This window comes from Schistocerca piceifrons, chromosome 3 (genome assembly GCF_021461385.2).
Source record: "Schistocerca piceifrons isolate TAMUIC-IGC-003096 chromosome 3, iqSchPice1.1, whole genome shotgun sequence".
NCBI classification, from domain to species: Eukaryota; Metazoa; Arthropoda; class Insecta; order Orthoptera; family Acrididae; genus Schistocerca; species Schistocerca piceifrons.
In genome coordinates this window covers 827,940,844-827,955,274 of record NC_060140.1, presented here as the reverse complement: position 1 = coordinate 827,955,274, position 14,431 = coordinate 827,940,844, and the positions used below count along the sequence as shown (strand labels likewise).

Here is a 14,431-nt window from a genome sequence, read left to right as displayed (position 1 = left end):
GAAAATAAATTTATTTCGCAGAAAGTTAAATTAGCTCTAAATGTACTTTCAGCTACTGATTATCACAAGAAACTTATTATGGAAAGTATGCTGTACTTTAATGAAAATTGTGCACAGTGTTTGGAGAAACTGATGGGCCAAATGGAAAAAAATTAAATGTTTCCAATGGTCAAACTTTGAGAAGGAAACTAGGATGTGTACAATATTTATATTCTAATAATTGCTGTCAACTAATTGATTAATTCTTAAATCTTAATGCTATGTGAAAGGCTGTGCCAATAATACATCTAGTACCGATGAACATCCTCATTAGATAAGCTACGGTCAACATTCTTTCAAAGCTGCTCGAATATTGGTAATTTACAAAGGGGTGTAACTGATCAACTCTCTCAAATTCTCTTCATACTTCTAGTATTTGAAGGTCAGATTCCAGACTTGCATTATGATACAACTCTCATACAAAATCTAACAAGCACCTTTGATGGACAGAGGGTTTCCTAGTGCTGGTAAGTAGAAAACCAATTTTTTAATGAATTCGTCAATAGATCACTGCATAGCATATTTGGATGCAATTGTAATGCCATAAGTTTTAATCTCGTAAGTAGAGTCCTTTTTCAAATTCTATATTCACTAATGAATGGAAATGTTAATATTATCAAAAAATGTTAAATCATAATTTTTAATTAAAGTACCATGTAACCTTTTTCAATTACTATTTGCACGAAAATTCCAGCACTCACAAAAATTTGAATTTGGTAAAAAAATGCGAAATGTCAAATACACAATAAAATACTGTTTTTCATTTCTAGACACTAAACATCATTATTAATGTATAAAACTTTTTTCATTTATCAATAAGGCATTTTATTTTTATTTTAATACAACCAGTTAACTAAAAGTAATATGTTATTTTATTAAAAAATAGCTATTCCCAGCTACTCATTGCTGTGGCTCAGTCTGGTTAAATTGAAAAGAGAAAGCACATGTTCCTAATAAGTATAGGAATTCAACACACATGGTAATCTTTTTTAAACTTCTGTCTCTGTCTGTCTCCACCTCCCCTCTCTTTGTCCAGCTCTTCCTCCTTCCCTGTCTCTCCATCCATTGCCTCTTCCCTTCTCTCTGTCTATCTCCTCCTATATCTTGCAAATGTTCATTAGAGTACTGTCTAAAAATATGAAGGAAATCAGTCAAGAACTTTTGAGATTTTTTGTAATAACATTTCCCCCTTATATATATTACATTTTAATTTATATATTACATTATTTTTAAAAAGTAAGTATATATATTTGAATGCAACATTGAGTCAAAGTTTGCCGGCCGGTGTGGCTGAGCGGTTCTAGGCACTTCAGTCTGGAACCGTGCAACCGCTATGGTTGCAGGTTCGAATCCTGCCCCAGGCATGGATGTATGTGTGTCCTTAGGTTAGTTAGGTTTAAGTAATTCTAAGTTCTAGGGGACTCTTGACAGGTGTCAAGTCCCATGGTGCTCAGAGCCATTTGAACCATTTTGAGTCAAAGTTTCAAAGCAATCGATGAAGAACTTTCGGAGTTTTATGATTTTGAACAAATGAACAATTACATATTTATATAAATTAGCAATATATCCTTTTTCATATTATAATTCAATATTTGTTAGTTAATATTGTATTGTTAATGCATTTGGAATTAAAAAAGAAACACAGCAACTGGTGAGATTCGAAACAGTGATTATAGGATTACAGAATAAGTAGACCATTATGCTATACACTTATTTTTTCCTTCATATTCTTTTTATTTAATCTTTTTTATTCTTTCATTTTTTAACACTTCACAATTTTGTATCGCATCTATGTGCAAGGCCCATGCTAATATTCTCTGTATGATTCCAATTTTAGTTCACGTACCAACAAAGTGACTACAAGCAATTAGCTACTGAAGACTATGTCTTTCCTTACAAATGTTTGTACTTAACAGCAGTCAGAAATTTTCTTATCTTCAAAAACAAATTTTCTGAGTGTTGTCAGAGTTGTGTCATACTGCTTTAGGAAGTTTTGTCCAGGTACTGACCTAACTTTCATTATTTCATTTAAGCAGATTTATTTTACTTAATTAATACTCCTTTTATGCTGTATACATGATTCACAATTAAGATATACACCATGCCAAATAGTACTAAATTTTTTCACTACATAGTATAGCATCTGTCATTGTATTAAAAAGTCAAACTACTTTCCCCTTTTTTCTCTATCTTAAAATATCTAAATATCTTCCCTAATGACATATCCCACCACACAGATCTTGGCATGACAAAATATTAAAAAAGAATTAAATTTGAAGGTGATGTAGACAGAAAACAATAGGTAACCCCACAACAAGCTTTCTTCTTGATTATTCTTCTGTCAAAAACACCCGCCCTATCTTTTAAGTGTAGTTGCATACTGCAAGGAAATCATACTGCCAGGTCTTTCTCAAATGTAGAAGTTAAGTACAGTACCATAAAAAAAACCTAACTGATATGGGTTTCAAATTGAGATCACAGATTAAAATGATGCTTAAGGGTCAAAACAAGTTCATTCCTTGAATTATTTCTACTGCACAAAACTTAATAAATTATTGTTTAATATTTACGGAACATTCAATACAGTGAAAAGTTTAGTTGAAAATTAAGCTGTGTTTGAATAATAGGAAGATAAATGTGTGAAACAACATACATACCACTCCTATATGACACAGCAGAACAGAGCTCTGATGGTGAATAGCAAGAGCTCTTTTGAAATGAAGTTCCGCAAGCAAAAATCGCTCCTGCTTTAAAAATATAGTTCCAATTCCATACCTTTGAAAAACAGAAAGCAAGTAATGTTTTAGACACACATAGTTCACATGTGTCTCCAATTAGATGTTAACAATAGAAATCTTAAGAAAATGTTTGTGCTTCTATTGCAAGCCCTTTTATTTTTCATGTCACAAAATGACAGCAACATCAAATACAGTGCTATTACAAATGATTGAAGCGATTTCATAAATTCACTGTAGCTCCATTCATTGACATATGGTCACGATACACTACAGATACGTAGAAAAACTCATAAAGTTTCGTTCGGCTGAAGCCGCACTTCAGGTTTCTGCCGCCAGAGCGCTCGAGAGCGCAGTGAGACAAAATGGCGACAGGAGTCGAGAAAGCGTATGTCGTGCTTGAAATGCACTCACATCAGTCAGTCATAACAGTGCAACGACACTTCAGGACGAAGTTCAATAAAGATCCACCAACTGCTAACTCCATTCGGCGATGGTATGCGCAGTTTAAAGCTTCTGGATGCCTCTGTAGGGGGAAATCAACGGGTCGGCCTGCAGTGAGCGAAGAAACGGTTGAACGCGTGCGGGCAAGTTTCACGCGTAGCCCGCGGAAGTCGGCGAATAAAGCAAGCAGGGAGCTAAACGTACCACAGCCGACGGTTTGGAAAATCTTACGGAAAAAGCTAAAGCAGAAGCCTTACCGTTTACAATTGCTACAAGTCCTGACACCCGATGACAAAGTCAAACGCTTTGAATTTTCGGTGCGGTTGCAACAGCTCATGGAAGAGGATGCGTTCAGTGCAAAACTTGTTTTCAGTGATGAAGCAACATTTTTTCTTAATGGTGAAGTGAACAGACACAATGTGCGAATCTGCGCGGTAGAGAATTCTCACGCATTCGTGCAGCAAATTCGCAATTCACCAAAAGTTAATGTGTTTTGTGCAATCTCACGGTTTAAAGTTTACGGCCCCTTTCTCTTCTGTGAAAAAAACGTTACAGGACACGTGTATCTGGACACGCTGGAAAATTGGCTCATGCCACAACTGGAGACCGACAGTGCCGACTTCATCTTTCAACAGGATGGTGCTCCACCGCACTTCCATCATGATGTTCGGCATTTCTTAAACAGGAGATTGGAAAACCGATGGATCGGTCGTGGTGGAGATCATGATCAGCAATTCATGTCATGGCCTCCACGCTCTCCCGACTTAACCCCATGCGATTTCTTTCTGTGGGGTTATGTGAAAGATTCAGTGGTTAAACCTCCTCCACCAAGAAACGTGCCAGAACTGCGAGCTCGCATCAACGATGCTTTCGAACTCACTGATGGGGACACGCTGCGCCGAGTGTGGGAGGAACTTGATTATCGGCTCGATGTCTGCCGAATCACTAAAGGGGCACATATCGATCATTTGTGAATGCCTAAAAAAACTTTTTGAGTTTTTGTATGTGTGTGCAAAGCATTGTGAAAATATCTCAAATAATAAAGTTATTGTAGAGCTGTGAAAACACTTCAATCATTTGTAATAACCCTGTACAAATTAAAATATTCTTGCTTCGTGGCACACAATTTAAGAAACGAAAATCTTGAAGATTTCAACTATGAGTCATAAAAACTTCTTGTTACAGCATCACCAGATAAATACAATACCTTGGAACTCAAAACAGTAATGGTGCCTGACAAGATACATGCTTTGGGCAGTTTTGAAGATTCTATCACTAGTGTAGCGCTTGTCAGTCCCTCTCCCTCAGCTGAAGGAATGAATGAAGAGTGGTGCACAGACACACTTAAAAGATAAGAGACGTATCAACATTTGAGATCTGTCTCGGAAGACCAAAGATAAGTCCAGTGTATCACTCTCAGGGGCTTGTGCAAGAGAAGCTCTTTATTCAATGCCTCCTACTGGACTCATTTACCAAGTATGGAGTGATATGACCTGAATGCAGACCTAAAGGTGGCTTCCATGACTTCTGGTTTCAAGGACCCATGAAAACTGAGGTTGGTCATTTATTCCACACAAATGTATAAGGGTAATGCATCATCTCTACTTGGATAAGGATTTTAGAAAAATCACTGTAATAGCTTCTTCTCGCAACTCTGGTTGCAAAATGTTTATAACATACTGAAATAGATTTAGTGTAGCAACTGAATCAGACAATGTTCAGTCCAGATCACACTTACTAGGCAAACCACACGAGTATGAAAGGGAATAGAAAGGAACAAATTATTATGTCAAAAAGCTTAGAATTATCTTTCATGGTCGCTACCGTGGCTATTCTTGACAGAACCAAGACACTGAAATAAATGGGAAATTAAAAACATATTCTGTCTACTGTCCTTATAAGTATCATTTTGTTATGACAATATACACTTCAAAGTCACTGTATTTCTTTTGTATATGACATCCCAATGCATCTCCCACAGGTTCAACAAAACATCACAATTAAAAGTTCTTACACAACAGAAAGCCCTGATGATGAAGCTGTGACATTGAAACATACACTGGCATAAGCTGTGACACTGAAACATATATTGGCATAATAAAAACAAGTCTTGCTGTGGCCACCGGAGAGAGAGAGAGAGAGAGAGAGAGAGAGAGAGAGAGAGAGCTAGTGCTTGAAAGCTAGTCTAAGTGCTGTTTTCTGTTTCTGTGCTCCAAGCATCAATTCGCTATAAGTGAGTGATGCTTTTCTCTTATTTTATTTAACAATTATGAAGACAGCAGACTGCATTCATTATTAAGCTTTCCCATTAGAATCACCTGCATCAAAAATTCAATATACTTGCAGAATTGATATAATATAATGTTAAACAAAGCTTTCAAAATGTGGCATGGAGTTGCTCAGCTTCTTGTTCTTTGGCATATTTACCATTGCAGATCCCCTTGATGATAATGGCAATCTACATTAGCTAGTTCATATCAGTTTCCTTTTTTTGTATCTGGACTGATCTTGTTGCTCATGGGAAACTTGTCAAAAGCTCCAATCACACTAACAGTAATATTAGCTGTTTCGCTGTACCTGAATTTGTATTTCTACTGAGTGATTAGAAACTGCCACTAGATTAAAAGTGATGCTTCCCAACCGCAATGCAAATGCCAGTTATAGTGGTAGTAAGCACTCACTGCCAGTCTACAGCCTAGGTAATGTACCACAGCTAAGAATGTTGTGCCACAAACCACACATCAGTAGCCAGTGTGGTTATCATCTTAGGAGTACATGAGACTGTAACAAGCAGAACCTTTTCTAAGTACATGTTTGCTGCTTAAGCAATTGTTTATGTTCAATACATAAGAAATCTAGTTTTCAGATTTCTTGAAGTATTATTGTTTGCAGCTGAAATAAGCCCCAAGAATTTTTCTTGTAAGTTCTTTCCTATGCAGTTGGTTAAAGTGACACTAATACCGCCTGACACCGTGTTTCACACACTGCTGACATCGTGGATATAATTATGGGTTGCTGACAAGCACACCATCAATTCGTTTTCCACCATCTACAATTATTTCTTTATGGAACACTGAAATTTGCTTGAACATTTTATGTATGTATATATACAAGTACACTTCATAGAGGCTGGCAGCTCTGCTCTGCATGTGATGAAAAACGTTTTCAATGTGATGTGTTAATATTTTTTATGGCCCTGCTCTTTTAACTATTGCTAAAGTTCAGATTCTATATGATAAAGAGTTAGATTAAGACATCAGGTATCTCTGACATGACATCACCCTGGCTCCAGTATGACTGCACTAAAGTCTTCACTTTTACAGGTTGGAATCCAAGTACAGTCTGCATAATCCAGATACCAACATACAAGAGAGCATCTATGAGTCAGATGCACATCAGGCATCTGACAGTGTTTTTAGGAGACAATGAGAAAGAGCACAGGACCTGGGAAAAACGTCTGCCAGAAATTAAATACTTGTTGACAACCGGCAGCAAGTCCTCATAGCCGAAAAACTGAAGAAAAGAGCCCAACAATAAGGGCAAACAACAAAGCTGTCCATGAAATGTGGTTTTGCACTGTGTAACACAGCAAATTCAAATATGACAGAAGCTGACAGTTTCACCTCTCGCCTTTTGAAGGATGTCACCCTAGCAGAGAACACTGAACAGTATTAGCATACCAAGGCAACACTTCAGTAAATGAATACACAGAAGGACCTTCAAGGGGCTTCCAAATGTCGTACTGATGGCAGTGCTGGAACACTATCAAGACCTCGTATTACTGATACCACAATAATAAGAGTAGAAAGATGAGAATTTATTACGTCTGTTAAATGTTGAACCCAGATGGTCAGAAGCAGCTGTGTTGAATGTCTATTACAACCAGGATGATGCTGCGTAACTAATTCAGGAATAAGTTCATCAACCACTGGCACAAATCACTACATGGCAGACCAACATTGAAGAATGAAGTTTGAAACCCCTGACTTGTGCTGCGACTGTCAGATTACAGCCAATGTTCTTGATGACAAAGTTACAACTAGATTCACCACGACATTTCAAGAATGGAGGACAATACTCTGCTATGTTCTAACTGTAAATGCCCTGAGCATGCCGGAAATTATTGCAAAGAGAGAAGAAGAGTGTTCAATGACTGTTACACCATAAGACGTCAAACAACATGGAAATTTTATCCACACCAAACAACTAAAGACAACTAAACCTGAACTGTGAGAATAAGTCCACTATCGTAAACTGTTCGACATTACTCTCCAATTTGCCAGAGTCATGCCACACTGCCATATAGTGTTTCTGCTGCTATCCTACCTCCAAAAATCTGGAAAACTGAGGTTAGCATTAATGGAGCTGAGGCCACCGCAGATGAAAATCCTGCATGGATGACAGTTGCCAAGATGTTAGCGACAAGGAGGACACTGAGATGATGCTGAGGACAACATTCAGTAATCAGAATGTCTTTGGTCCTCCCTTATGAAGGATGATGGCATATAGAATTTCTGTGTCAATTATCAGCAGCTGAAAGAAAATAACCAAAATAGGCATATACCCACCGCCATGATTTGATGATATCAAAGAGGCAGAAGGAAGCAAAATACTCCACTATGGATATGCAGACTGGCTACAGGCAGATCAAGGCTGATTGTGAAGAAACTGATTTCATAACGTGGTGGCCTTTACAAATTCAACACACTGTAGTAACCATAATGCTCCAGCATTGAAGTGCAAAGTTTTTAGAGTGCAATAGAGTGTAATGAGACACATTTGTGGTGTAAATTCAAGAACATCGTGTCGAAACTGCTCAAGGAACTGGGTATTCTATACACTGCCTTCTCAGTATTTTTACTCCTTAATGAAATTTGTTGCAAATAATGTGTGTCTATTTCAAACCGATAGTTCAATACATAGTATGAATACTAGGAATAAGAACAATCTACATAAAGACCTAAAATCAATTACCTTGGTAGAAAAAGGAGTCCAATATTCAGAACACATGGTTTCAATAAATTGCCAGCAACCACTAGAAACTTGGTTTCTGATAAAGCATAGTGTAAACTGAGTCTGAAAGACTTTTTGACAGGTAACTCCTCCTACTCTATAGACGAATATCTTAAGAGGGACTGTCAGACCAACTTAAATAAAAATGTCTTGACAGATTTCAGTTTTGACAGCACTTGGTCACAACAGTCAAAATTAGGTATTTTGTGCATGATAAATTTATTAAAGTGCATAACTAAGTTTCATTCTGATAGTGTATTAATTCAGTAAATATTAGCAGTTCCAGTTTACCGTAATGTAGTCACATATTTAGACAATGATCAGGGTAGTGAGTATTATATTCAAATGTTTTACGTTATACTTTCTGGCTTGTTCCAAACCCATGAGAATCGTCTCATTTTTGGGTCTATGGAACAAAAAGCTAAATCTAATCTAACCTCCAAACTATTAAATCCAAGATCTTAAATAGATGACATGTCTTCGCTACCCTGATGATGTCATCCTTTTCTCGGAGTCACTGGAAGTGCATCTAAGTGCCAAAGTATCTACAGGATGCTGGTCTTCACCTGAATCTTGGAAAGTATCTCTCGAATTTGAGGGAAACAAATCTTAGGGCACCTAGTTAACAGAAATGGAAGCTGTCCCGAGCCAGAAAAAGTTTAGCTTTTCTCCAACTTCTCATACATTCGTGAAGTTTCCTTGTAATGTGCTCCTATTACAGATAACTTTTAAGTCACCTGCAAAAAATGCATGACTTCTTAATCAATTTCAGTTGTAACACGCGGCCACCACAGCAACAGCTGCATCAATCTTCCTGGGAATGAGGAGCAAGAAAGATCTTTCTGTACCCTTAAGGTGCTGACATCTTCATTGGTCCTGGCACTTTTTTTTTTTAATAAGAATGCCGAGATGGAACTAGACACTGATACCAGTCTGTCTGAAGTATTAATGCAAAGCTAGGAAGGCAATGGAAGAGTAATTTCTTACACCTGCAGAGTACTCTTGAAGCCTCAGAAGAATACTCTACAGCTGATAAAGAGAGTTTAGCAGTTGTTTGGGCAATCACTAAATTCCAACCGTATTTATATGGCAGACAATTCACTGTCATTTGTGATTATCAATTTTTATGCTGGCTGATGATGATGGAGGATATTCAAACAAATTTTGGGCTTGAAGCCAGTTGTCATTTAATTCATGGCATGATTTTTCAATTGGGCACCTGCCAGTCATCGTCATGTGAGCCACTGAGGACTGTCTTTCATGGCTCACTGTAAGATGGCTGGCAGGTACCCTGTCGATATATTGTGCAATTAATTAAATAATGACTGGTCGAAAATACAAAATTTGTTTGAACATTCAATTTTTAAAACTCAACCACGGCTGAAGGATTCCACAGGGTGACTGGAAAATACAAATCCATTAGCTACATTATTTTATGGCTAATTTAGTGCACAGTCCCATTGCTGATTGCTTGCTTACTGACTTCCAGGGCAACAAAAATTTGATAAACTGACAGAATTTAAAAATTTAAAATGCTGTCACAATCTATTCATTAAGAGGTTAAATCTCATGTTAAAATTTTAACATAGTAAAACTAGTATTACAGATAGAAACTGTGTGCCTTGAGGCAGTATAACCTATGGCATGCAAATAACCCAGACTATATTAATTCAGTATTTTAGAAGAGAGCACTTAGCGACTATCAACAAAGTTTCCATGTAATTTCAAATCTTTGCAAAACTTTTTTTCTTGCTGGCATCCCCCACAAAAGATGAAAAAGGTTTTAACACGTACATTTCTGCTGTTCATGCACTAAAACTTCAGCATTAGGCATGACATTTTAATTTATAACTTCCTTACTACCAATTCTATTTGCAATGCATTTTGCAGACAGTATCTGCATATATCACTGTAAGTACCTGCAAAACTACACCACTGTATGATACACAGTTCCAGAAGATACAATATTATAAACACTGAGATGGGGGAAAAACTAGCTCTTGTTTAAAGTGGACTGCGGATTACCCTGATTATTCTTTTCCAGAGTCAGATTATGAGAGCACTTGGCAACTTCCAACAACTTTAAATATACTTTTGAACATCTTCTAAACTTTTCCTCACTTACGTGCTTAATACCAAATATTTAACACATTAACTCACAACATTTAACCTGTTGTACACACGGGAGTTCGATTCTTCATAAAATGGGGAGCTTACTGGTCTTAAATGTAAAGTCATCACTCAATTTATTAACCACTGAGATCCAATGTTCATTTGTGTTTCCATATATATCCTCACCCCCCAGAAATACTTTATTGTTGTACTCTAATTAAAACAGAATGTATGTTTTGAACACTCCAGATCAGCTTCGCCAAACCAATTTATGAAATTAACATGTGAAACACCATACAATTAAACACATGAAACATCAGTTCTAAAGAAGGGGTGGCAATAAAAACCAGTGTAATGCTACAGTATACCAACCAACAAATCATTAGTTTATAGACAAGATTTCCCACATAGAGTCTCTGGCTGCCAAGAATACTCTGTGATGTGAAATCTCGATGTTAGTAAAGCACGAGATAGCATGCCCTGAGTCTGCGGAATGTGGTTCTGGAGGAGAACTTCCAACAACTAGCAGGACTGACGACAGTAAAACATATGAGATGGTTCTAAAGGAAATAGGAGGGAAGACAGAACTAGTGGAAGTTATAGGCCAATAGGCCAACGCAAACCAAAACTTTTTGGACACTTAATTAGACATGCTATTCTTCTACAAAATATTTCTGAAGGCAACATCATAGTGAAGAAAATGAGGGAACAATTGAGAACATCCTACTTAAAAACATATGATTAGTGAGATGGAATGTTTTTCACACAGAGAGTTGAAGAGGACTGCTGAAGAAAGGAAGCTGTTGCTGCAGACACAAGGCTCAGCCTGTTGAAAGAAGTAGAACTCCATCTACAGACAACAATGGTTACCAACATGTAATACTGGACATATATTCAAATGAAAAGAAAGCAGAAGCTGACGAAGAAGAAGACGCATGAGGAGGAGGAGGAGGAGGAGGAGAAATGAAATCTTAGTTTGAGAGGTTTAATGTTCTCACAGGTACCAAAGATTGATAAGACTACACTATTTAAACAGAACAGTGAGTGATTATTCATACAATCACCTGGAATTTAACCAACTGTTGCTGTATGTAAAAACTGGTGTTACCTGGAGAAATCAAAATACTTTAGTAGCACTTATTGGTGCTAAATGGACTTTATAATGCTTCAGCAGAAATGATTAAGAAAATTGTTAAACCACCTCATCAAACTATATTCATCTCACAAGTATTATTATTATTCTTTCTTTTCTCAGTTGTTATGTCTGGTCAAAAATAAAAGTGACGCGGACCTTGATCAAGCGTGACTTCCTTTTAACTGTACGGTATATGTTATATTGCATTTAGGAACTTTCGGGTTATTGAACATGTATCAATAATTACGGATTTTTGTAGTTGTATATATACGTTTGGATGTAGCTGTATTGCGTTGATGTACTGGTGGATATTGTGCGGTATGACTCCTGTAGTTGATAGTATAATCGGTATAATGTCAACTTTATCCTGATGCCACATATCCTTGACTTCCTCAGCCAGTTGGATGTATTTTTCAATTTTTTTCTCCTGTTTTCTTCTGTATATTTTTTGTATTGGGTATGGATATTTCGATTAGTTGTGTTAATTTCTTCTTTTTATTGGTGAGTATGATGTCAGGTTTGTTATGTGGTGGTGTTTTATCTGTTATAATGGTTCTGTTCCAGTATAATTTGTATTCATCATTCTCCAGTACATTTTGTGGTGCATACTTGTATGTGGGAACATGTTGTTTTATTAGTTTATGTTTTATGGCAAGTTGTTGATGTATTATTTTTGCTACATTGTCATGTCTTCTGGGGTATTCTGTATTTGCTAGTATTGTACATCCACTTGTGATGTGATCTACTGTTTCTATTTGTTGTTTGCAAAGTCTGCATTTATCTGTTATGGTATTGGGATCTTTAATAATATGCTTGCTGTAATATCTGGTGTTTATTGTTTGATCCTGTATTGCAATCATGAATCCTTCCGTCTCACTGTATACATTGCCTTTTCTTAGCCATGTGTTGGATGCGCCTTGATCGATGTGTGGCTGTGTTAGATGATATGGGTGCTTGGCATGTAGTGTTTTCTTTTTCCAATTTACTTTCTTCGTATCTGTTGATGTTATGTGATCTAAAGGGTTGTAGAAGTGGGTATGAAATTGCAGTGGTGTAGCCGATGTATTTATATGAGTGATTGCTTTGTGTATTTTGCTAGTTTCTGCTCGTTCCAGAAAGAATTTTCTTAAATTGTCTACCTGTCCATAATGTAGGTTTTTTATGTCGATGAATCCCCTTCCTCCTTCCTTTCCGCTTAATGTGAATCTTTCTGTTGCTGAATGTATGTGACTTATTATTATTATTATTATTATTATTATTATTATTATTATTACTACTACTACAACCAAGTCTGATCTTGAAAATATAAACCAACAATATGAAACTTGTACATACAAAAGTAAATCGCTCCAATTGCTGATATAGCAAACAATATCAGCAGTTGTGTTATATTACATAGAACAGCTATCTAAGAACAAACCACAAATAGTCTAATTACTTACCATGCATTGTAATGTCGCTGGTCTAACCTAATGGCTGTTCGAAAGCAACTCATTGCCTTGTCAAGTTCTTCAGTTGTAACATACTCGTGTCCCAGGAGAGTATACGCATATACAAAGGAAGGATCAACCTGTCAATTGTAATTAAGTAATACATTAGGCCATGTTCAAACTACACATACAAATGAATTTAAAAAGTAAAAATTAACTATACCTCTTTTAAATCATTAAAAGAATGTGTTTGTCGATATTCTCTACCAGTGGGGTTACAACAGACTGTACAACAGTAAAGGAAATGCTCCGTAGAAATGCTGTGAAATGTATTCCTTCCGTAACACACCCTAGAAATTACTGTTTGGTAGCCTTTTTTTAGCAATGTCTCATCAACAGTATCAGACCTGATCACACTACTCCTTAATGACATTTTAATGCTGCTGGCCACTCTTGACCTAACAGATTTGTGTCAACTGTCAATTTTTTTTACATACATGTCAAAGAAGTGTGTGTATACAAAATTATACAGCTACATGCATGCTGCTTCTCTCAAGATAACTTCCAACATCCTTAATCAGTAGAGTATTTCTGTGTGGAATGTACACAGTATGACACAGATTGCACAACATTTCTTCCTTGAAGAAGCCAGTTCAACTCCGATTACAAAAAACATTTCAACTGTTTGTATGATTTCTGAGTTGCCAAAGACATAATCAAAGGAGTAAACAAATAATTTCTCTTCTTGAAAGACGACATTAAATGTCCCCTTCTTGCACTACTACTCTCATAGGCCTATTGTGTGGTGAAAATGAGGTTTTCTCAAGAAGGCGAGATGGATAGATTACAGAAGATTGAAAAATGAGAACATGTCAATCAGGTCCAAGGATGAGAAGGACTCGTGTTATGAGGACAAAGGGAGACAAAAGTTTGTGATTTTTGATATGTGATTATCATCAGTACTAAATTTTTTGTTTCCTCAAGGAAACTGCTGGGCAACAATTCTGTGTCAACATTTCATAGTTCTCTTGAGTGTCTTTCTTTTGCTACAAAACTATGACAATGACACATTCTAGATGATGGAAGACTTAGTACTTCACTTCTGATTTGCATTTCTGGGCAACGGTTCACCAATAAAAGCCACAGAATGACTGATGCCCATGTTGCAAAGAACAACACAGTAATCTCAATTTACACAAATGAAAACTGCTAAGAAGTTGAAGAGATGTGTCACTGTGCATCAGTTACATAAAATGTCCAATTAGGATTAAATCAACTTCATCAGGATGCGAGGGTTTATAAATTATTTCCTACATTAACATGTTTTGAATCATTTCCCTTATTTGCCAGCTACAATAAAGAGAAGATTCTGTAGAGCGGAAACACGTAAACTACGGAAAGTACTCTTTGTTACACAAGTTATATAGTTTTCACTAAGTACTTCAATAACATGGATTTTCAACTTCTGATCTTCAAAACAGAAACAGACTGCACAATATCATTGCACAAGATCCGCACAGAAT

General features: G+C 36.6%; 1 protein-coding gene and 1 non-coding gene across 2 annotated transcripts in view; both read right to left on the bottom strand.

Moving 5' to 3' along the window:
• LOC124789376 (cell division cycle protein 27 homolog) overlaps positions 1-14,431 on the bottom strand; it is a 236,177-nt gene that overhangs the window by 71,249 nt on the left and 150,497 nt on the right. The window contains exons 11-12 of the mRNA XM_047256709.1: positions 12,921-13,048; positions 2,697-2,814 (exon numbers count right to left, since the gene is read on the bottom strand). Of these exons, the coding sequence (XP_047112665.1) occupies positions 2,697-2,814; positions 12,921-13,048 (246 nt within the window). The remainder of the gene's footprint in view (positions 1-2,696; positions 2,815-12,920; positions 13,049-14,431) is intronic.
• Positions 1,794-1,897, bottom strand: LOC124791131. The gene has a single exon (XR_007016553.1). It is a non-coding gene; the product is annotated as a U6 spliceosomal RNA (small nuclear RNA).